Source organism: Colobus angolensis, unplaced genomic scaffold (assembly GCF_000951035.1).
Source record: "Colobus angolensis palliatus isolate OR3802 unplaced genomic scaffold, Cang.pa_1.0 Scaffold230, whole genome shotgun sequence".
NCBI lineage: Eukaryota > Metazoa > Chordata > Mammalia > Primates > Cercopithecidae > Colobus > Colobus angolensis.
The window spans coordinates 1289717-1313949 of NW_012115489.1; the positions used below are offsets into that span (position 1 = coordinate 1289717).

The 24233-nt window shown below is 38.9% G+C and overlaps 1 protein-coding gene across 1 annotated transcript; it reads left to right on the forward strand.

Annotated features, from left to right (window-relative positions):
* The first annotated feature begins 1051 nt into the window (after window positions 1-1051).
* Window positions 1052-23598, forward strand: IL7R (interleukin 7 receptor). Its single transcript, XM_011944344.1, has 8 exons — window positions 1052-1258; window positions 5064-5202; window positions 11337-11494; window positions 15097-15254; window positions 17486-17654; window positions 18449-18542; window positions 19514-19589; window positions 19984-23598. The coding sequence occupies exons 1-8, from the start codon at window positions 1177-1179 to the stop codon at window positions 20482-20484; spliced, it is 1377 nt and encodes a 458-aa protein (XP_011799734.1). The 5' UTR covers window positions 1052-1176; the 3' UTR covers window positions 20485-23598.
* Window positions 23599-24233: the final 635 nt, after the last annotated feature.

The window sequence follows — 24233 nt, forward strand, 5'->3', positions numbered from 1 at the left end:
GATAGTAAAGATTTTATACCTTTTGTACCATATAATCTCTATCCCATCTACTCAGCTCTGCCATTGTAGCATAAAAGCAGCTGTAGATGATACACAAATGGGTGAGGCTATATTCCAATGAAACATTATTTGCAAAAACAGGTGGTAGACTAAATTTTGTCCCAAGGCTTACTTGGGGAAAAAATGATCTTTTGAAAAAGAAAAAATAAATAAATAATTAAACAAAAATTGGTCCCTAGGTCATAGTTTGCCAACTCCTGCATTACATTAAACAAATAATTCTTGAATGTCTACTATGATGCATAAGATATGAGTAAATACCAGGGATACACAGAGAACAAAAGAGAAAAACTGCTATTCTTGTGAAACTTGGAAGTAAGCTATTTAAAATAGACCTACGATAAAGTACTTCATATAGTGCAGACTGTTTCTTTAAAGCAAAACTCACTCCAAACAACCAATTGATTCACTTCGTAAGTTTGAGTTTTTGTCTTCAGATTCTTTTAAAGTGGGCCCTCAGGCACGGTGGCTCACGCCTGTAATCCTAGCACTTTGGGAGACTGAGACAGGCAGATCACTTGAGGTCAGGAGTTCCAGACAAGCCGGCCAACATGGCGAAACCCCGTCTCCATTGAAAACTCAAAAATCAGCCCAGCATGGTGGCATTCGCCTGTAGTCCCAGCTACTCAGGAGGCTGAGGCAGGAGAATTGTTTGAACCTGGGAGGTGTAGATTGTGGTGAGCCAAGATCATGCCATTGTACTCCAGCCTGGGCAACAGAGCAAGACTCTGTCTCAAAAAACTAAAAATTAAAAAAATAAATAAAGTAGCCTCTAGCCTAAGATAGCTTGAGGTGTGAATCTACTGCTTTATTTTAAAGTAAGGGCAGTAAGTGTGGGGGCTGCAGGGAGTATCCAGGAGGAACAATAATTTCAGAGGCTCTAGGTCTCTTCATGTCCTTTACCTCTGCTTACAGCAGCAATATTTTTACTCAGACTTCCTGTTTCTGGAACTTGCCTTCTTTTTTGCTGTGTTTATACTTCCCTTGTCTGTGGTTAGATAAGTATAAAGCCCTAGATCTAAGCTTCTCTGTCTTCCTCCCTCCCTCCCTTCCTCTTCCTCTCATTCATTTCATACACACTGGCTCACACATCTCTCTCTCTCTTTCTCTCTCAGAATGACAATTCTAGGTACAACTTTTGGCATAGTTTTTTCTTTACTTCAAGTCGTTTCTGGAGAAAGTGGCTATGCGCAAAATGGTGAGTCATTTCTTACTTTTCTTATGGATTTTGGATTATCTGTAGCATGGTTTCAGGCTACTCAGTTCCCTAACAGACCTGAGTCAGGCACTGGGTTGGAGTGGAGTTTGAGAATTTACTACATATTCAGTCATTTTTTTAAATGTTCTAACCACCATGACAGGGGGCAGGGGGTCAATACTATGGGTGATTTATAAGACCTCAGAATTCTCGAGGAGGAATGCATTTCACTCCCAAGTGTAGATCTTAAATGTTGAAAGATTCCTCCGCCCTTACAAAAAGAACACTCATGTAGATGCTATGACTGTGCTTGTAGGAAAATGTCCAAAGTCATTTTACCTTGTCAGGAGATGAAATTGGATTCATTTTGTTTGACTTTTTAAGAAATCCTGAAAGCACAACTTTCAGGATGAGATAATGTCCAGAAGCAATCAATAGCTTTGTCTGCGTTGACCAGTGCTATATCCTCAACACCTAAATCAGTGGCTAGAATATGGTAGACATCCAATAACTTTTGAAAGTGTTTTCAAAATAGTTTTGAGAGATTTCTGTGAGATTTTAAGTAAATAACTGACTAGAGAAAGATCTAAATAAGTTTACTCATTGCAATACACTGAATTGCCTCTACACCAACAAATTGGCCATATGTAATGATTCTCTTTGGGATCTAAAAAACTTAGTACCAAGAAGCCAACCCTGCCCATATATAAACACATTGTAATTATAACAAAACTAGACAGAAGTGTCTAACAGTAGCAGGAGGCATGTGGGAATTTAGACAATCAACTTGCTCCTGCAAATTAAGCCCTTTCACTTCAAGAGTTAAAGAGTATTTGCCTGTAGACAATATCAAACACATCAGCCTAATGACTCAGCTTATATATTTTGAGTCATGTAATTACGAAGGATGGAAATCCCTAGAATTTTCTCATTAAGGGGATTGTCAGAGAGTTTGACGTTTTTTACAGTGTATGACTCACTTTATGGGGGATGATCATTATTCTATGCTAAACATTGCCTTGGATTTCCACAAAGACTGATGTGTGGCAGGAAGCATAAATCTTACTCTCTTTGGTGTCATCTATACTCACTATTTCACCATGGTGATCATACTATTTTTAAAATATATAAGAATTCTAGTTGAAAGCTGAGTTTTCACTTCAACTTTTTAAGTTTCAGATTTTTTAGAAGATGTATAATTACCCTATTCACATGATTACATCAAAATACTTCCCAGTTTGGGGCATAAGGAATTCACATGCAGTTGCTGTTTGTCGAAAGTTGTCAATTTTCTGATCATCACAAGGATAACCAAGAGAAGAAAGGTATACTTTTTAAAAATCCAAATCATTTACACTATTAATCAACTAACTCCATTCAGTAGGAAGAAGACTTCTAAATGACACTGGCTTGCCTATGATACATATTCCACAAAATTTAAATTTTTATGGATAAATATGTCTAGATACCTATTTAAATATGTATAATATTAATTATTGAGCATTCAAAGAATAATAGATTAACTCATTATTCAAAAGCTCCATGTAATTTCAAAACCATAGTGATTATAACACCTTCAATTGACATAAACTTTTTAAAGAGAAGCTCAAATGTTTCATGTACATTTTCAGAATTAGAATTCTTATTTTACCTTTTCATTACTTATTTCTCAGAAAATGTTATACTCATAGCTAATCTCTATTAAATCCTTACTGTGTTCTAAGCTGCCTCTTTGTATATATCCATTCAGTGATTGCTCATAGCGTGAGTTTACGTATTAGAACACATGTTTTAGAGAAGTTGCCTACCTGACAGAGGACCACAGATAGACTATGCAGACAGAATTTAAATGCACATCTGTCCAGCTCTGACACCACAGGTCTTAACCACTGTGTACATTAACTACTCTTAGCCAAGAATTTTTCAGCTCGTGTCATGCAGAATATTCTCTTTGTGAAATGCCATCACATTTTATAAGTCTTTGAAGGGAATTTTTCTTGGTTACAAAGGAACTCTGCCCAGTAATATCTACTGAAAAGTCAGTGAGCTGCTTCCTAAAACACAGCCATTTTAGGTGCAGGAAACAGGGTATAAATGGCTCGTTGTATGTTGTATGCTTTGCCAAACTGAATGGAAGTGGGAGTCCTTTGTTTTGTGATGTGGGTGCTGGCATCTGCTAGAGTGTGCTGTCTCTATTGAAGAATCGTAAAGACAAAGCTGGCCCACAGGATGTCTGAATCCAAATAATAATGTATGTTCTGTGTATAGGATTGGTGGAAGAGAAAATGTCAGGACAGTGTGAGGAGTGCCATGTAAAGTCAGAACCACCGCATTTAGAAAGCTACCACTGCACAGGGAAGAAATCTAAGTCTACAAAATTAGCGGGCTGCCTCTCATTATTTCATGCTGTCATCAGAAGGAGGGCCATACCCTGCTGAAATTACATAAAGAGTTTTGCTGGTGGCAGAGCTGTGAGCTGGATGGATTCTGGGAATGGCCAGAAAGATAAATGCCTGTGGCTGTGAGCAGCACCCACACCTATGGTCTAGCTAGGACTGTTTGAGATTTGTTGCTTTGACTGAACCAACCTGTCATTCAACTGGTTGGTCCATTCACAATCAGCTTTACTAACTTTCCCATTTTCCCTACTGAGTTATTTAAGTAAAGAAAGTGCTGTTCCAACAGCCCTTGATCTCTGGGACACTCAACTGGGATTCGATTTTAGTATATTCTGTTTCCAGTGTAAAGCCTTGGAAGCATCTAATTTCTAGTACCAGTGAACCAAAAATACGTGGATGCAGTCCTAGGCTCACACTTGAGCACTCTGAGAATGGCTTTGCTTGCTCTGGATTTTCTCAGGTCCCAGTGGTTGTACACTTTCTGACATATTTATTCCAGCCTCACTTTGCTATCATGTAAAACATACATAAAAAATGTAGATTTCATGATAGGGTCTACAACTCAACTTAAGAAACCAAATACTATATGTGACAGATTACACTTTCCAAAAGTAATAGCAAAAAAAAAAAAAAATTTTTGGTTCCCCACTTTCTTCCACAATCCTGCTAGAATCTATAAGATACTGTGTCTATAGAAGAATCTATAAGAGCAGAAGCAGTATATAGAACATTCACAGGAAGTTTCACCAAATCTGAGTCCTGCCAGGTCTAATTTTTTTCCTAACCACATTTGTCTCAGTCAGTAGCTTAAGATAATGGAGATAATCAGTGCCACTTTTAGTTGGGATGCCTTTTTAGGCAAGGGAAAGTGACCTCTTAAAAAAGCAAAATTCTGACTGCAAGATAGCTATCATTGTCCTTCATTTAAGATAAAAAAGATACTAGGGAGGGAATAAATTATGATTTGTAATAAAGTCAAAAGTGAGATTAGGTAGCATGGAGATAATGGAAATAAAGTGTCTCTTCTTTGAAATGTAGGGACAATCAATGTAACAAATGTAGTAGAAGAAACTCCAGTTTAAATACAGAAAAAAAAATGTGTTCAGTGCCTCTGGTTCTTTAACTCAGAAATATTTGGCGGTTACTTACTCATTATGATGGATTTTTTTTTCTATTGGAAAACTCTGTTAGTATTGAGCATTTTTGGTTTTTTTGTTTTTTGTTGGTTGGTTGGTTTTGAAGCATTTTTCTTGTCTTCGCCCTTGGGCTTTCCTTCCTTAGATAATACATAATCCATTACTGCTGCATGTCTGCCACGGAGTCTGCTATTTTATTAAGGTCATGCCATATTTCAAAAGGATGCATTTATTTGTTTCATTAACAGCTGCATGTTTGTTCCTCCCCAGGAGACTTGGAAGATGCAGAACTGGATGACTACTCATTCTCATGCTATAGCCAGTTGGAAGTGAATGGATCCCAGCACTCACTGACCTGTGCTTTTGAGGACCCAGATGTCAACACCACCAATCTGGAATTTGAAATATGGTGAGCGATGGTGGTTTTAATGGTTGCTTAGGCATCCTCTGTCTCTCTTTTCATGTGCTCTTTTTAATAGCTGCAAAAGAAAGAATATGTGGCCTAATTAACAAATGTTAGCATCTAAGGAATTCCCAACAGCCTCCTGAAACTGCGTGTCCTTCACCATAAACACTCATGCAAAGCTCCTCTCATGGTCCAACTTTCAGATCCTGAGGCTCAGTCAAACGACACTCTGGATCTTGGGGATCCCACATCCCTCCCAGCTTCATGTCAGAATTTAAAACCTGCGTCTCCTACAACATGCCTCACCAAAAATCTATTTGCCCAACATGAGACAATCCAGTGTCTTCAAGTTGCATCTGAGCGTTAAACTGCCTTGTTTCCAATCCCAATACCAGTGCTTACTAGCTTTTTGGCCAAGAGAAAGTTATGTGATATATCTATGCCTCAGTTTCTTCACCTGTCAAATGAGATAACCTGCTTCACAGGAAGGTGGTGATGGTTAAATACTTTCATCATTTAAATCATTCCAAATAGCCAGTGAATAACGAGTAATGGGGAAGCAACATTAAATTATAATTCTGTGAATATTGACCTAACTTCTACCATCTTGCCACAATTTGACTTCAGATGATCCTCTCAATGTAAATTTTCCAAAAATCCACAGGAACAAGTTGGCATTGTTTTCACAAGGTCTCACAGAAAAGGCAAAGAAAAAGAGTCTTTGATTTGAAAGTTTACTAAAGGTCTCAGGGAACTTTATCTTCTCCTTCCACCATAAGTCATCTCTTGTTGCCAAGGGTTACTATCTCTGGTGATTTGAGACACTACTCTAACTTGAAATTCTGATGTGAGGCTATCTCCAAATTCGTATCTGAATGACCTAATTTTTACTTAGTGTCCTAGTGAGCAAAGTAAATCAAGATCCACCAGTAGTAATAGAAGGCTTCCTACATTCCATAGACACTGAGACAATTCTCCATAGTCCATAGTCCAAACAAGCCCTGAATTCCTGTTTATGTTAATTTATGGGAGCTTCCTGCATCTATTCATTGCAGCGCTTCCTGCTGCAGTCCTTAGATAAACATGCTCTTGGACTTGAGTAGTGTACTGTGTTCTCCGTCTGCCTCTGTTCACTTCCCTAACACATTTTCCAGGAATAAAATACGTAGAAAGAACCGGAACCAGTTCAGTGTCTACAATCTAGGCTGGAAATGGATTGCCCTAAAACAGCCGAACAACTCATTCAAACAATGCACTCATTTTCATGGGCAAATCACTCTCCCACACAGAGGTTTGACATTGGCTTTTTGGCTAATGGGCTGAGTGTTCATCCTGGTTTCTCTTGGCCAAGCTGAGGTTGACCTTTCTGTTCACTTTCATTCACACCATATTTGACCACTTCCTTGCCCACTTGAACACACTTACCCTTTAACATGTCTCTTGATTTTTCCTGTCATATTGTAATTGTAATCTGTCCAGAGCCTCCTCTATTTGGGTTTTCCAATTGGATTCAGGTATTTCAGTTGGAAAGGGACTGCCTTAAGAAATATTTTCAGCAGAAAATATAAGTATGAGCTCTTTAATAGATTAACTCCTGGATTTCAGAGCCCTTAAAAGGATGCCCAGTTTCACAAGACAGCCATACGGTCATCCTTGATTGTACATTGCTCATTAATTTCATTCTCAAAAACATGGGAATGAGCTGAGAATACCATTTTAGATCCCCCTTAAATTCCCAACAGTGCTAGAAACTTGCTACAGGTTGGGGCCTGTAATTGGATATTTCACACATACTTTCCTTACAAATATATTCTATACTCAAGGATTGAACTAAAAGTTACTGTCCTAGCTTCTCTACAACCCATGTTTACCTAAAATTCAGAAATGGGACCCCGCTCCCAGTCTCCCCTTCTAGATTTATTTATCAAATCGTGCCAACATTACCATCTTTAGATCTTTCCACCTGGTGTTTGTCCTAAGCTTATTCCCTGGTATCTGTCTACCTTACCCAAAAATTCAGTTTTAATTTTTATCCTGTTCCAAATGGGAAAGCCCATCTACCCCAACAAGGAACACAACTCCCTAGTAACTTTGAAACACACACATACACACATACTCTTTAAAGCCTAAACAATTGCATACCCTAAAAGGTAGCAGTTAACAAAAGTAACGATTTGGGAGAACAGTTTTAAGGAATGTCCCCAAAGTAATCAATATATTTTGCCAGTTAATTAACTTAACACTTCTTCACCAACCTCTAGTTTTCATGACCGTAGGAGCTTAACCAGTCACTCTCAGACCACAATAAACCAAAGGTGAAAGATTCTGTACCTAAAGCTGGGGCACTCTCCCCTGTGTTTAACCTCCTGGCCAGCTCACCCAAAGCTAGACAAACATGCTCCTCTTTTTGTGCTGAGTCCAGGAGCCATTCTCGAAAGGACTCATTTGAGCACATTTAGAGAAGAGTGTACACACATCCAGTTCACCAAGGAAAACCAACACACATTGTGGGTTGTAGGTAGTAAAAGGCCTTCCTAGAACACACTCCTTAGGATTTAAACAAAATTACATCTGGTTAATGGAAAGAATTCTTTCATATGCGCAAACTTACCCAGAGGAACTTTTTTCTGCTCAGATCTTCACTTCCAATTTGAGCCAGTTATGCCTCTTTAGAGCTATTTGGCTGAGCTTAAAGAGCACATAGGAAAAACAAATTGGTAACTGTGTTTATCACAGAAGAGGAAAATTAAATTTAGGGTTAGGAAAGGAAAATAACCCTTGGATTTTACTTTTATTCTGTCTTTACAATGAGAATATATACCTTTGTTACTCTTTAATTTTTACATTATTTATTTATTTTTGTTTACTTTCTTGTTTGATTACAGTGGATTTTAGGGGTAAAATTTATGTGTGGTAAAATGCACAAAACTTTAGTGAATTTTGAGAAATGTCTATGACATGTAGCCATTCCAACAGTAAAGATATAGAACTTTTTTTTTCCCTAGAAGGATGCTTCATATTCCCTTCCAGTCAATCTTCATATCCCAGGAGCAATCATAATTCTCAGTTCTATTACCCTTTGGTTTTTGCCAGTTTCTGATTGTTCTTATTAATAGAATGCTCTTTATTCTTTTCTATTTTCTTTCATTTAACATAGTGTTTGTGAGAGTTAGCTATGTTGATGTCCATCTCATAGCTCATCTTTTCAATTGCTGAATAGTAATTCCATTGTATGAATATATCACAAATTTTTAATTCTTTCTCCTCTTGATGAATATTTGTGCTTTTTCAAGTTTGAGACTATTCTTTTTTAGGTTGCTGTTCACATTCTTGGACAAATCAGTTTGTGAATATGTATTTTCATTTCTCTGGGGTATAAAACCTCAGAATGGAATTGCTGTGTCATAAAGTAAGAGTGTATCTAAGTTTATAGGAAACTGCCCAACAGTTTTTCAAAGTGGTTATACCATTCAACTCTCCTCCCAGCAATGCATGAGAGCTACACATCATTTGCAACATTTGAGTTTGGGATAGTATCTCACTAGGCTTTTAATTGCATTTCTCAAATAACAAATGTTGAACATCTTTTCATATACTTGGTAATTTGCATGTCTTCTTTGGGTTAGAATCTGTTAAAATCATTGAGTTATTTGTCCTTTTATTATTGCTGGATATGAGTTCTTTCTATATTCTGTATACATTTCCTTTGTCAGATAGATGTATTGCATCTATTTTCTAGTCTGAAGTTTGCTATTTTATTTTCTTAATGGTGCATTTTACTAAGCAAGAGATTTTTTGTCTTGATAGAGTCTAATATATCATTTATTTTCTTTTATATGTAGTGCTTTTTGTATCCTTGCTAAGAAACCTTTGCCTACTCCCAAAATTGGGAAGATATTTTCTTATGTTTTCTTTTAAATGTTCTACAATTTTAGCCTTCATATTTAGGTTAATATCCGACATATAATTAATCCTATATAACTATGTGGAACTAGGGTTTATATTTTCTATACATTTACTCAGCTGTTTCAAAGAAATTGGTTGAAAATGATGTGCTATGACTCCATTGAATTTATTGGGTGCCTACATTTAAAAATCCATTAACATTATATGTGAGTCTATTTCTGAATTCTCTATTCTTTCTATTGGTCAATTTATTTATCCTTATGCCAGTACTAAATTATTTTGATTATCATAGCTTTATACTAAGTTTGAAGTCAGGTTTCTGAGGCTTCCATTTTCCAGTGTTGTTTTGGCTATCATGGGTTCCTTGTATTTCCACATAAATTTTAGAATCAGCTTGTCACTTTCTTAAAAAATTCTGCTGAGATTTTGAGTAATATTATATGGGCCATTCTGGGGAAAATTTCATGTTATCAATATTGAATTAGCTAGTCCATAAACATAGCTCTCTATTTATTTAGATTTCTTTTAAAATCTGTCAACAATGTTTTGTCATTTCTAGTGCAAAGACCTTGAACATCTTTTATTAATTTTATTTCTATTTTATTTATTTATTTACATCATACATTGAAATATCATTTTTAATTTTATTTTCTAATTGTTTGATGCTAGCCTATAGACATATAAACTTACTTTTGTATCATAGCCTTGATAACTCACTTTATTCATTTCTGTAGTTGTATTGAATATTCTTTACCATTTTCCACGTGAATAAACACGTTGTCTGTAAATGTTGGAAGTATTTTTTCCTTCTTTCCAATCTGGATACATTTTATTTGTTTCTCTTGTCTTATGCATTGGCTAAAACCTCTTGTACATCACTGAATAGAAATGGTGAAAGTGGATATTCCCGTAGTGTCCTGGTCTTAGGGAAACAATTCATGTTCACAATTTCAGCATTAAATATGATATTAACTGTATGCTTTTGTAAATGCTATCGGGTTGAGGAAGTAACTTTCTATTTCTTATTTGCTGTGAGTTTTTAATTTGAATAGATGCATTCCTGTTACTAAATTATGCTTTGAATGCATCAGTTGACTATAACTAGGTTATTTATGTCTTCTAGTCTGTTAATGTGGCAAATTATATTGATTAATTTTTGAATGTTTAACCTGCTTTGGTTTACTGAGATACGCCCTACTTTGTCATTATGTATTAAAATTAGTGTGTTAGTATTTTCTTGTAAAATTTTGCTTATACATTTTGAGGGATATTTGTCTATCAGCTTCTTTTCTGTAATATTTTGCCCAGGTTTGGGTACAAAGATTAAGCTAGCTTCAAAAAATAGGTTGACAAGGGTCATTCCTCCTCTAGTTTCTAAAAAAATTTGTGTCAGATTGGCACTATTTCTTTCCTTATACATTTGATAGAATTTACCAGAATATAACCCTCAAGCATAGAGTTTTCTTTGTGGGAAAGTTTACTGATAATAAGTTTAATTTCTTTGACAGAAATATAACTCCTGAAATATTCTATTTCTATGTGGGTCAGATTTACTAATTTGTGTTTATGAAAACATTTTCATTACATCTAAGTTATTATATACATTAAAATGACATTTAAAATTTCCTTACTGTACTTTTAACATCTGCATGTTCTATAGTGATATCTCCTCTTACATTCCACATATTAGTAATTTATATCTTTTGTTTTCTTAATCGGTCTTGTTAGGGTTTATCAGCCAAAATTACCTATGAAAATCCCTTACATTACCCATCAAGTGTATGTGATATTATGTATATAACCCTTTATACTATGTTATCATTTTCTTTAACTCTTTTTTAATCCATATTTTTACAACTCTTATTTCTCACATATATCCCTATGGAGCAGCAAAAGAAAAGCAATTACCTTTCTACCTGAACAAAGCATTTGTGTTTCAATGATCAATTATAAAAAATACAGAAATGTTCCATAATTTTATAAACATGTTTTGACTATTTCAGGTTCAATTGCATCTAATTGTAAGTAAATCATCACTAAGTATCATAGCAGCAGAAAGCCATATGATTTTAATTCATTATCTCTCATTCCTGAACATGCCCCCACTCACCCACCCACATACCTATGAGCAGAGTTAAAGTCTAACATACATCAATGTGCATATGATACTATTCCATTGTATACAGGAACTCCTACCTGAATCAAGACATATCTCCTTTTTATTCCTACAGTGGGGCCCTCGTGGAGGTAAAGTGCCTGAGTTTCAGGAAACTACAAGAGATATATTTCATCGAGACAAAGAAATTCTTACTGATTGGAAAGAGCAATATATGTGTGAAGGTTGGAGGAAAGAGTCTAACCTGCAAAAAAATAGACCTAACCACTATAGGTAAGAAGTTGTATATAAGGGTATGGTTGTCATTTTGGGGATACCTGAAAACACTGTGTCTGGACATTCTGTAGGTTAAAAGTAGACAAGTAGTGGAAACAATTGGCAATAGACAATAGCTAATTCCCTACTGCAAATTTTTTTAATAAATGAAAATTTTGAAATTTGTACTTTCCTGCCATGAAAGAATTCTGAGGATCTTCAAACCCACCTGTGAAAGAGAGTGTTTGTGCAAATCTACATTAAGAGTCTAACTGGAGCTGGGTTTCTTGTCATCCATCCACAGGTGTCCTTTCCTTCCTTACCTGTTCTTTCCTTCCTCACCTGTCCTTCTCCTGAATTCCTTGTGGTATTCTCCCCAAATCCCCAAATAAGTTTAGCTAACTTGTCAAGTTATTTTAAAAAGTATATATGCCTTCTCTATTAGTCAGAGTTTTCTAGGAAAAAAAAAAGGGAATCAATAGGAGAATAGATAGATAGATAGATAGATAGATAGATAGATAGATAATTGACAGGAGAGATTTCTATTAAGAAACTGACTTTTGTGGTTGTGGGAACCGGCAATTGCAAAAATCCATAAGGCAAGCCAGTAGACTAGAAATGCAGGAAAGAGTGCAGTACTGAGTCTAAACTCCACAGAGCAAGAAACTCAAGCAGATTTTCTGTATTGTACTCTTGAGACAGACTTCCTTCTTCTTCAAGGAACCTCAGTCTTTGCTCTAGAGGCCTTCTACTGATGGGGCGATGCCCACCACATCATGGAAGGCGATCTACTTTACTCAAAGTCTACTGATTTAAATGTTAACCATGTCTAAAAAAATACCTTTAGCATTCCCTATTCGAACCCACTTCAACACTCAAAAAGAAAATTAAAGGTAAGAGAGCAATACTCATTAAAGACAGGAAAGAGTGAGAAACCTAGCTCAGCTTTGCCTCAGTTTTGTTTCACTAAGATGGTAAAATAGAGAGTTAAAGCAGAAGTCCATGTGTGAACAATTAACTTGTGAAAAAGCAAATGTAGTAGAAAAGAGACATTAGGCAGATGGCTGTGCATGTTGGCCACACAGAAGCAGTGTTGGCCATGACAAGTGTGGGTCCTGGTTAGTGGCAGAGGACCAGGGATGACAACAACAGGGTATCTCTGAGGTTATGAAAAAGTTGGGTTCTGATCATTTGGAGATGAGGCCTCTATGGATAGGGCACCATATCTAAAGTTTCACCATCTACATTGCAAATATACTTTCACTTCTCTGAGAGTGAGCAGAGAAGGCAAAGGTTCTGAGTCTTCTGACAAGGTCCTGGAGCATCAGGGGAGAGCCCATTCTTACAAAACTCCACACCAGCATGCAAGCACTTACGTGCACATAAGCACTAACAACACACCAAGAGCCTCCAGGTGACACCTGCCACCTCCAAATCCCCATATCCCACATGCTTAATGCACTTACAGTCTCCATCCCCCAGAAGACTGTAAATCTGACATGCCTCATCCGAACGGCAAGGGGGAGAGGTACGGTACACACACTGCTGATAGCACAGGCCCCTTTGGAAGGGGTGGTGTGAGTCCCTTGGGGCTATGGAAAGCACCCCTGGACAAGCAGGATGAGAGGTGGTGGAGGCATGTCTCACAATAGCATCTCCTTCTAGGTCCTAATGGGACACTTCATTAACGGAACTACCATTTAAGTGAATTTAAACTGGATGCTTCTGATTGAGCCCCAGAGCTAGCGCTCCCCTGCCACTACCTGCACCCTCACTTCCCCTTGTTTAGGTGTCTCCCAACCCAGTAAGGCTGAAGAGGGAAGCTTCCTGCCTTCCCACTTCTCTGGGCAGAGTAGATTGATATGATTGTTCAGATTGTACGAGGATGTATTCCCTCTAAAATATTGCTTGACGAATGAGCCCCTTTTTCTAATTTGCTCAAAGAAATCATTTGGGCTTGAGGCAGAACTGCCCAGAGGGCACCAGGACCAGCCATTGTGATACGTAACAAGGTAGAGAAACAAAAGTTAAATGAAGAAGAGTGAGCCTCAGAATCAAAGAAATGAATTCGAATCCCTTTAAACCATTTTACAGGGACCTGAACATAATTAACTTCTCTGAAATTCAGTTTCCTTATCAATATGCTGGTGATAAGTGACTGTTGTTTGAAGACAGCATAAACAAAGCATGCAGTACTTAGGAGATATGTTCTTCCTTTAATTCCTCTATTATTAAAAGATGGGCACGGGGTAGGGGCTTCAGCTCAGAAGGCCTTGTTGAGAATGGAATGGAGGGCAGGAACCGGGGAGAGGGGCAAAAGCATTGCCAGCGTTCTTTGTTGGGCTGTTCTCCACTCACCGCCTATCCTCCTGCTTCCCTCTAGGCCCAGGACATCTTTCCTTTTGATAAACTTCCCTTTTATAACGCATCCAAGGGTGAAAAACGAAGTCACTACTTTTTTTTCAGTACCTCTAAGGCAAAGCAGCAGAAACAGGCAGTCACCACTATGAACAAGTGACTACAACAAGAACTGGGCCAAACTCTGCGTTTTATTGGGCTGTCAAGTAGCTCTAAATCCCAGCTCACACTCTACTGAGTGAAAGTTTGATGAACCCACATCCTCTTGTGAACAACTGCGCCCGAGATCAGTCATGCAAAAAGTAGCACCCCCATCCCCAGACAGCTAACTTCCCAGGCTGTGATCAATAAGCAGCCAAGAGGCCAGGACAGGGAAGTCTCAGGACCTTTCTAGGAAATCAGTACCTTTCTCTGGGTTTGTTCTACCTGAAGTAATACTGATCTCCCTCCAGCAGCTTGGCATGTGTGGAGCATTTGATCCTAACAGCAACTCTGCAAGGCAGGAAGGCAGTAGGAGGAAGCCCAAGAGGAATTAAGGCATTCCTTCAGCATTAAGGAGCGAGATTGACAGAGGGGACCCCCTGAGGCCACTCTGGAAGGTCTTAGCCAGGGCCAGGATGCAGACCCTTCGCGTCACTGTAGCTGAGATGAGGTGCAAGGTTCACAGCATACAACCTAATTTTATTACAAAATGAAGACTCAGAATTTAAATACTCCTGCTTTGGGGCTCATTAGTAGCAAGTTCTCCAATATTCAAAAGCAAAGAGGATGTGTTTTAGTGTAAAATTAACACTAGCTGCTGTAACAAATAAGCCCCCAAACATATGATATCTCAAACACCGTAAGTTTATTTCTCACTCACATCAGAGTCAAAATGGATGTTTCTAACCTGCAACTGGGGCTTCTCCAAGCAGTATTCAGGGCACTTTCCATCCTGTGGCTCCACCGTCTGTAATGCAGGACTCCAAATAGCGGAAGAGGACACAGCCAAGGAGTCACATATGGGTGTGTGTCTGCGCCAGGATGGAAGTGGGTGTGCATTTCTTCTGCCCACCTCATTCACAAGGCCACACCCCACTGCAAGGGAGGCTGGAGAATGTGGACTGGATTTAAACCCAAGAAGAAGAAATGGTTTTCTGAATAGTTGGCCATTTACTGACACCAAAAGGGTCAAAGTGATTTGCAGAGGAGATGAATTTTAAATACTATAATTATTTCCTTGGCTGCCCTTTAGACAGAATTTATTTCTTTTTCTTTTCCAGTTAAACCTGAGGCTCCTTTTGACCTAAGTGTCGTCTATCGTGAAGGAGCCAATGACTTTGTGGTGACATTTAATACATCACACTTGCAAAAGAAGTATGTAAAAGTTTTAATGCACGATGTAGCTTACCGCCAGGAAAAGGATGAAAACAAATGGATGGTATGTAGTTCATCTACATTAATAAAATAAAAACCTATCAATGTTTCCTATTTTGTTGGCCTAGTGGTGCATTTCCCCATGGGAGGACCCAACAATTTTGCTTTCAAAACCTACCTTCTACTGAAAGAAGCTCCCAATATTGGCCCCACGAAAACCTGGGTCTTCCCTAGTGCATACTCTTCTAGCTCTGGTTATTTTTTCTACTCTAATTTTGGTCTTCAGAATGTTTCTACATTAGTGAGTTGGATAACAATAAAGATTGAGGCCAAATTAATCCTCTGTATTCAGGGGCCTCAAAAAGTACCATGTTTAGTGCCGCTTTCATAGGCAAATCTGGCAAAAATGTTTATCTGGTTATGATCACCAAGTCATAGCCACATTCTCGCTTATGGGATTCATGGGACCAGCATGAGGTAAGGAAGAGAGGCATAATGTTTGTCTTTGTTTTGTTTTTATTTTAAAGCCCAAGGTCTTTGTTTTTAAAGTAACAGCTTAATTTTTCTTCATAATCAGGAGGGTTACTTAGATGCTCTCTTCATGATTTGTTAAGGCTGGAATGATTTGGCAGACCCTGAAATTTATTTTGGGGAGGAGGTGGCAGAAGAGTGGAGTGTACCAGGTTATGAGATTTCTGTTAACCCACCAACCTAACTTCTGTTCTTTCTGCACCTCAGAGACGAAGAGAGATGATGATTTCTCTTTCTCAAGACCTTCTTATTCTTGCTGTCCTCTTTTTTCAGGCCAAGATTGGCCTTGTTTGTTTGCAGTATGATGCAAGATGCCACTTGCATAAATGTAACTCCTTCCCCAAACCACTTGCTCCCTCCTTCTACTTACCCACCCCACCCTTGATCCTGCCGTCTTTCATTATTCATGTGAAAATTGCACCAATGGAAAAGCAACTTAGTGGAGAAAGGAAGGATTATGAATAAATGCTTCCAGGACAATTAGTTAACTAAAAAAAAAAAAAAAATTTTTTTTTGAGACAAAGTCTTGCTCGGTCATCCAGGCTGGAGTGCAATGGCACGATCTTGGCTCACTGCAATCACTGCCTCCCAGGTTCAAGCAATTCTCCTATCTCAGCCTCCCAAGTACCTGGGATTACAGGCACCCACCATCATGCCTGGCTAATTTTTGTATTTTTGTAGAGCTGGGGTTTCACCATGTTGGCCAGACTGGTCTTGAACTCCTCACCTCAGGTGATCCACCCACCTTGGCCTCCCAAAGTGCTGGGGATTACAGGCATAAGCCGCCACGCCGGCCAAAAATTTTTGTAATTAAAAAAATTATGATAAATGCCTAGCCGCCTTCATATAACAACAACAAAATAACAGATGATTTAAGGAAATTATATAAAAGTGAAACTCTAAACAAACTAGAAAAAATATAGCCAAATGTTTACATAATCTTGACATGAAGAAGAACATTCTAAGCATCAAAGCTGTAGAAGGAAGGAAAGGATTGAGACATGTGACTACATAAAATGTAGAGGCTTATATATGTCAACACACATAATAATCAAAAATCAAAAATGCAAATTTAAAAGTAGGCTTAAATTGCCACATAAGCAGCTGATAGATGGTTAGTATCATTAATAGATAACAAACTCCTATAATTCCTTAAAAAAATCACAATAGAAAAATGAGCAAAAAATTTGGGAAAAATCTCATGAAATATGGAATAAATTCAATAAATACATGAAAATGAACTAATTATCAAATAAATACAGATATAAATAACAATGGACTACTTTTTATCTATCAAATTTACAGAGTTTTTTTTATCTTAAAGATAATACACTGTGTGGGGGAGGCTTTTGTCTCTATATCACTATTCACAATGTCAAACGGCATCTTTCTGGAAAGAAATGATTCCTGCTCAGTAACCTAACCTAACCTGTCTTCTCCCCTTGATATGTGAAAAGATAGAGAGAAAAGAAGAAGATATTGAAGCTTGGAAAGGGAGAGCCTGGGCAGTGCCTAACTCACCTGAATAAGACCCACCATTTCACTGTCCTCCTAGACCACTCACAACATCCTTTATAAGCTCAGATTCTGTCCCTAATCTTGCTGTTGACTCCTTTACATATCAGAGCTCCTTATTCTAACAAATATGAGACAACCTTGAGAGAATGCTTATGGGACTAAAGGAATCCCACTTGAAATGATGTGGGAGATTTAGGCAACACCTCTTTTCCCATCCTAAGAATGTAACCGCACTCTACTCTCTAGCATGTGAATTTATCCAGCACAAAGCTGACACTCCTGCAGAGAAACCTCCAACCTGAAGCAATGTATGAGATTAAAGTTCGATCCATCCCTGATCACTATTTTAAAGGCTTCTGGAGTGAATGGAGTCCAAGTTATTACTTCAGAACTCCAGAGATCAACAATAGCCCAGGTAAGGAATGGTGGTAGAGTTTTTGTTCCCCCAGAGTGCTTTGCATGTCAAAGTGTGCAAGCGAGAGGAAGATTGTTGAAACTAACCTGTGAAATAAGACACCCCTGGAGGGCATTCTTACACTTTCTTTGGAGAATGACTTGCCTGCTGTCTTCGCTCCTTTTGTAAAGAACAAGGAAGTACAGGGAGCGGGGTTCTTATTACCTGAGAATTAGTACAGGCTATGTGTTCCTGGAAGCTGCCATACATTTTGAACAAAATCTCTACCCACTACCTCCAATAAACCAATTTAGCCTGGGACCCCTATGGTTGCAGTCTTTAAGTCCCCTCTAAGAAGCACCTTTATTGGTGTCAGGTATGTGGGCAGGTGTGGCTGTCCCGTATCTCCTTTTCCAGAAGGATGAAGATGTCCTTGGGACTGGAACTGAGAATGCCTAGGAACTGAGACATCCCCTCCCTAGAATTTGCAACAGGAGTCAACATCTCTTTCATCAACTCCTGCTCTGGCTTCTTTCCATTGGTAGAAAGTTAAGAAGGGAAGAGAGCATTGGTACCTTTGATGCTAGATCACATTTACATTTCAAGTGGCAGATGCTCTAGGCCTGGTCACCCAAGTCAATGCCTTTTAAACCAAAATCCCTCCATAAAGCTGTCACATCTTTCTGTTAACTCAAAAGCAACTTTCAGGAAGTAGTAAGTCAGCCCACATTACTAAGTAAATGCAAAGCATCCTGAGACCCTACCCCCACTGCATGGCTACTGAATGCTCACCACAATCTATTCTTGCTTTCCAGGGGAGATGGATCCTATCTTACTAACCATCAGCATTTTGAGTTTTTTCTCTGTGGCTCTGTTGTTCATCTTGGCCTGTGTGTTATGGAAGAAAAGGTGACCTTCTTCAACTAATAAAACGGGTGATTGTGTGGGATCACAGACAGTCAGAGCTTGAGTCCCATTTATTGAAGAGAAAACCACAAAAGGGATTAAGGCATTTCACAAATTTAGTGCCCAATATCCCTATCTATCCTCAGTGAATTTCCACAGTTAATTTCATAAGAGGCAAAAATGTATAAACTGGACATTAGGCAAACCCTGTACCCAAAGTAAGAATTCTGTAATGCAATGTTTCCCAAGCTTTTCTTCCAGTATCTCCTAAAGGTTGCAGAAGCCATCATTCATGGCAAATGCACAATGCACTTGAAGTCTTGACTTTAGGCATATAAATTCATGGGATTTTGTATTCTAATCCATGCTAAGGCTATGTTTGTTTCATCGTAAAAATGATGTTTTAAACATGCACTTGTTAAGTTACTTACTATACTAGGAGAATGCCCTTGGCAGAAGGCTACATATCCCCAGGATTACAAATACCTTAATTTGAAAAGTACTGCCTTGAAAGTACTAAGCAATTTCCCTGGGCAACTTGAAAAATATTCCCCCACTTCCACCAAAATTAGCTGCCAGAGTTGCTGTCAGTAAAGGGAAGGAATAAAAAGACAACACTTAAATTGGAACTAAACAACGGGGTCAAATTGTACTTCCATAGCTCCACCAAAACTACCTCCTTGCAAGCCTTGGTATTCCTTCCCTCTAGGGCTTTTTCCCAGAGGTATATTATTGTCATGTCTTGTTCACAGAATGGATTGATAGCAGTGGTCTCTGGTCCAACCCCTCCTTGAATTGATAGGGCACCGAGGCCCACAGAAAACCAGTCCCTTGACCATGGTCACCCACCTAATTGTGATAGAGCCAAGACTAGAATTCTGTTCTTCTGATTCCAGGCTTAGAGTAAGTGGGAAAACTCAGTGTGCCTGTGCCCTCTGCCATTCACTTCATCTATCAATGTTCTCTGATTTCAGAATTAAGCCTATCGTATGGCCCAGTCTCCCTGATCATAAGAAGACTCTGGAGCATCTTTGTAAGAAACCAAGAAAGGTGAGTGTTTTGGTGCTTAAAAAGTATTGTGTTGGCAACATCCCAGTGGTCAAGAATGTTATTCCAGGACAAGGAACAGTTGAACCTCACCTTTTGGTATTTGATGCATCCTGTAACTGGGGCCCCTCCTAAGACCCTAGCTGCAGTAGGGAACTGAAATAAGATACACATCTCAAAACTTTTGGGCTCCCTGGGGCTGGAGGTCATAACCAGTGGTCACTTCAAGTCTTGAAGTGTCTCAGAAGCTCCAGAAGCAAAGAGTCCATTGAGGAATATGCAGGTAATTCTGTGACATTCCTTGTCAGAAAACTCTTTAGACCTACTCTGGAACTGAACATATGGTGGTATGTCTCTCTGGTGCCATCTTAATGCCTTCTCTGCTTTTTCCGTGCAGAATTTAAATGTGAGTTTCAATCCCGAAAGTTTCCTGGACTGCCAGATTCATAGGGTGGATGACATTCAAGCTAGAGATGAAGTGGAAGGTTTTCTGCAAGATACGTTTCCTCAGCAACTAGAAGGATCTAAGAAGCAGAGGCTTGGAAGGGATGTGCAGAGCCCTAGCTGCCCATCTGAGGATGTCATCACCCCAGAAAGTTTTGAAAGAGATTCATCCCTCAGATGCCTGGCTGGGAATGTCAGTGCATGTGATGCCCCTATACTCTCCTCTTCCAGGTCCCTAGACTGCAGGGAGAGTAGCAAGAATGGGCCTCATGTGTACCAGGACCTCCTGCTTAGCCTTGGGACTACAAACAGCACCCTGCCCCCTCCATTTTCTCTCCAATCCGGCATCCTGACATTGAACCCAGTTGCTCAAGGGCAGCCCATTCTTACTTCACTGGGATCAAATCAAGAAGAAGCATATGTCACCATGTCCAGCTTCTACCAAAACCAGTGAAGTGTAAGAAACCCAGACTGAACTTACCGTGAGCAACAAAGATGATTTAAAGGGGAAGTCTAGAGTTCCTACTCTCCCTCACAGCAAAGAGAAGACAAAATTAGCAAAACCCCACTACACAGTCTGCAGGATTCTGAAGCATTGCTTTGACCACTCTTCCTGAGTTCAGTGGCACTCAACATGAGGCAAGAGCATCCTGCTTCTACCATGTGGATTTGGTCACAAGGTTTAAGGTGACCAAATGATTCAGTTGTTATTTTTTTTTAAGAGGAAATAATGAAAGAGTAAAGAAAATGAATGAGGAGTGAGGGAGGCAGGAAGAGAGCATGAGGGGAAAGAAAGAAAGGAAAATAAAAAAATATAGTTGCCATTATTAGGATTTAATATATATCCAGTGCTTTGCAAGTGCTGTTGTGCACCTTGTCTCACTCCATCCTGACAATAATACTGGGAGGTGTGTGCAATTACTATGACTACTCACTTTTTTATAGATCATTAAGTTCAGAACTAAGGAGTTAAGTAACTTGTCCAAGTTGTTCACACAGTGAAGGGTGGGGCCAAGATATGACGGCTGGGAGTCTAATTGCAGTTCCCTGAGCCATGTGCCTTTCTGTTCACTGAGGACTGCCCCATTCTTGAGTGCCAGGTCTCACTAGTAACAGGGTGTGCTTAGATAATTTATGATCCAAACTGAGTCACTTTGGAAAGTGAAAGGGGAACTTACATATAATCCCTCCAGGACAATGAGCAGACACTAGGACTGCCCCCAGACAAGTGTGAACATACATATGGTCGCTTAAATTAAAATGATTATGAGAAAGAAAGAGGGGGAGAAATGGTCTTGTGGGTGTGAAGTCCCATGACCAGCCACGTCAAGAGAAGGTAAAGAAGGCAAGAAAAAGCCATGAAGCCCATTTGATTTCATTTTTCTGAAAATAAGCTCAAGAGGGAATAAATTAGAAACTCACAATTTCTCCTGTTTGTTAGCAAGACTGTGATTCTTTTGCTGCTACCACCCAACCACATCCATCCGTGATCTCAGAGGAACATGTCACTGACCCTGGACACGGGTACATCTGATGAGTGAGAGGAGGCATGACCCCTCCCCATGTGTATAGACACTACCCCAACCTAAATTCATCCCCAAATTGTCCCAAGTTCTCCAATAATAGATGCTGCCACAAACTTCAGGGAAAAAGAGTTACAAGTACATGCAATGAGTGAACTGACTGAGGCTACATTCTTGAGGATATACAGAAGAGACATATTAGTGCTTGATATTTATCATCTTACCTTTCTTGGTCTAGATTGACTTACAATGACTAGCTCAAAGTCAAGGCAACTCAGTAATGTCAGCTCAGGGAAGTGCAGCAAACCCCTCTCCCAAGGCCTTCAAACGCTGGTTGTTCACAGAACCACAAAGGGCAGATGCTGCACAGAAAACTGCAGAAGGGGTCATAGGTTTAGGTTTTTGTTTGAGATTTATTGTTATTGTTTTCTGTTTTGAATTTTCTTCTTTGTTCTGTTTTTACTTTATTTAGGGGGACTAGGTGTTTCTGATATTTTAGTTTTCTTGTTGGCTTTGTTTTGTGTTGTCTGTGAATGGGATTTTAACTGTGGATGAATGGACCTTATCTGTTGGCTTAAAGGACTGGTAAAATCAGACCATCTTATTCTTCAGGTGAATGTTTTACTTTCCGAAGTGCCCTCCTCTGCACCAGCAGTAATAAATACAATACCATAATCCCTTAGGTTTGCCTAGTGCTTTTGCAATTTTCAAAGCACTTTGATAAGCATTCCTTCCACCTCCTTGATAGACATTTATGGAAAGCCTGCTACATGTTAATCATAGTGTTAGGCACAGGGGACCTAAAGACAAACGAAAGGATGGCATTCTGCCTCATAAATTATAAAACCTAATGAAAGTGACAGTTTGGTAAACAAATTATTGTTATATTATAAAATGCTATAAAAGAGGCATATTGAAAGTGCCCTGTTGGAGACAGGGCAAATGCCACAAAAATGATGTAAATTTCCATGGAGGAAAAGTAGAATCTGCCTGGTTTGTAGGCAGCAGAAGATATTTTTCATCAGTGGGCAGGTGTTCTTTACCTTTTGTAGAAATGGGAGTCAAATCCCAAATAGGAGGCTCCACAAAATCTCATGCCAAACCTAAGTCTCTGATACCTTATTCACAGAGGTTCTTTGAAGTATTTATTGTTACTTTCTTTGACTTACGGGAAAATTGGGACACAAGAAGACAGGTAAACTACCCAACCTCACACGTTAAGTCAGAACTGGGAGCCGTGATTTTGTATCCTTGGTATAAATAGACAATCTCTCGAAGAAATGAAGAGATGACCATAGAGAAACATCGAGATATCTCCAGCTCTAAAATCCTTTGTCTCAATGTTGTTTGGCATGTGTTTCATTGGAATTTAGTGTCTGAGCATCTGTCTGTTACTGTAGTATTTAAAATGCATGTATTATAATCGTATAATCATAACTGCTGTTAATTCTTGATTACATACCTAGGGACAATGTGTAATGTAAGATTACTAATTGGTTCTGCCCAATCTCCTTTCAGATTTTATTAAGAAAAAAAATAAACCTCCTGATCAGAGACAATGTATTAATCAGAAGTGTAAACTGCCAGTTCTATATAGCATGAAATGAAAAGACAACTAATTTGATCCAACAACCGTGTCTGGGTCTAGGGCACCGTGGCTTATTCGGTAGATTTACTACCAGCCTTTGCCTCGTCCTTCAGACAGTGGTTTCCATGGGAATTTGCTTCAGAAAAGCCAAGTATGGGCTGTTTCAGAGGTGCATACCTGTGTTTTCTTAGCTCTTCTAGAGGGGCTACAAGACTTGGAACGGGTCAGGAAGAATATGTGGTAGAGCTCCTGGAAATGATGCAGATCAGGAGGCATTTTTGTCAGCTCCATGGTTTATTGTTGGGATTATTCTTTAAAATACCCATTGTTCACTACAGTGAAGATCTCTGATTTGACCATGTGTTATCCACATGCATTACAAACATTTCGCAGAGCTGCTTACTATATAAGTGTACAATATGTGTAACTATCTCATATTTAATTAAATGCTGTGGAACTCTTTGTGGCTGTGTCTGTCTTCTCTGGAAACTGTGGCTAGAGGAATTCCCAGAATGGACCACACGTCTCTTCAGCCCCTCAAAACTCACCCCCCCAAGTCCATGGAAAAAATCGTCTTCCACAAAACCAGTCCCTGGTCCCAAAAAGGTTGAGAACCACTGCACTAGAAGACAGCCTGCTAGTAGTTAAGTCTCCATGTGTCAATATATTTAACAGAGAGAACAGTGTTGCTTCACTCAACAGGTGGTTCAATGGAAGCCCTGCATGGACACCTATTTCACTTGGTACACCTAGTCCCTACAGTCTGCAGAGTAGTGGCTGGAGATTAGGCTTGGAAGAATTGGTGGGGGCCAATGATTAGGCATTTGGCATGGCAGCCTAAGAAGTTGTCATCTATTCTGCAGAAAATAGAGGTGCTTGGCAGGATTTTAATCAGGAATGTGATGTGAAATATACATTTTCTGTGCATATGTGTATCAGGTTTTAGGAAGGAATCTTAATTCAGTAGGATATAAATATAAAATAATTCTGACATTTCTTTAATTACTCATCTCCAAAGATGCTCCATTGAATATCCCTTTCTGAAGTAGATTACTTTAAGTGACCAAAGCTTAATTCATCTAGTTTTAAGAT

What these genes read in the sequence shown, in the direction of transcription:
- IL7R (XM_011944344.1), top strand. Translation starts at nt 1,177, where the DNA reads ATGACAATTCTAGGTACAACTTTTGGCATAGTTTTTTCTTTACTTCAA. An exon ending in AAGTGGCTATGCGCAAAATG is followed by an intron (nt 1,259 to 5,063) that starts GTGAGTCATTTC and finishes GTTCCTCCCCAG; the next exon opens with GAGACTTGGAAGATGCAGAA. An exon ending in AATAGACCTAACCACTATAG is followed by an intron (nt 11,495 to 15,096) that starts GTAAGAAGTTGT and finishes TTTCTTTTCCAG; the next exon opens with TTAAACCTGAGGCTCCTTTT.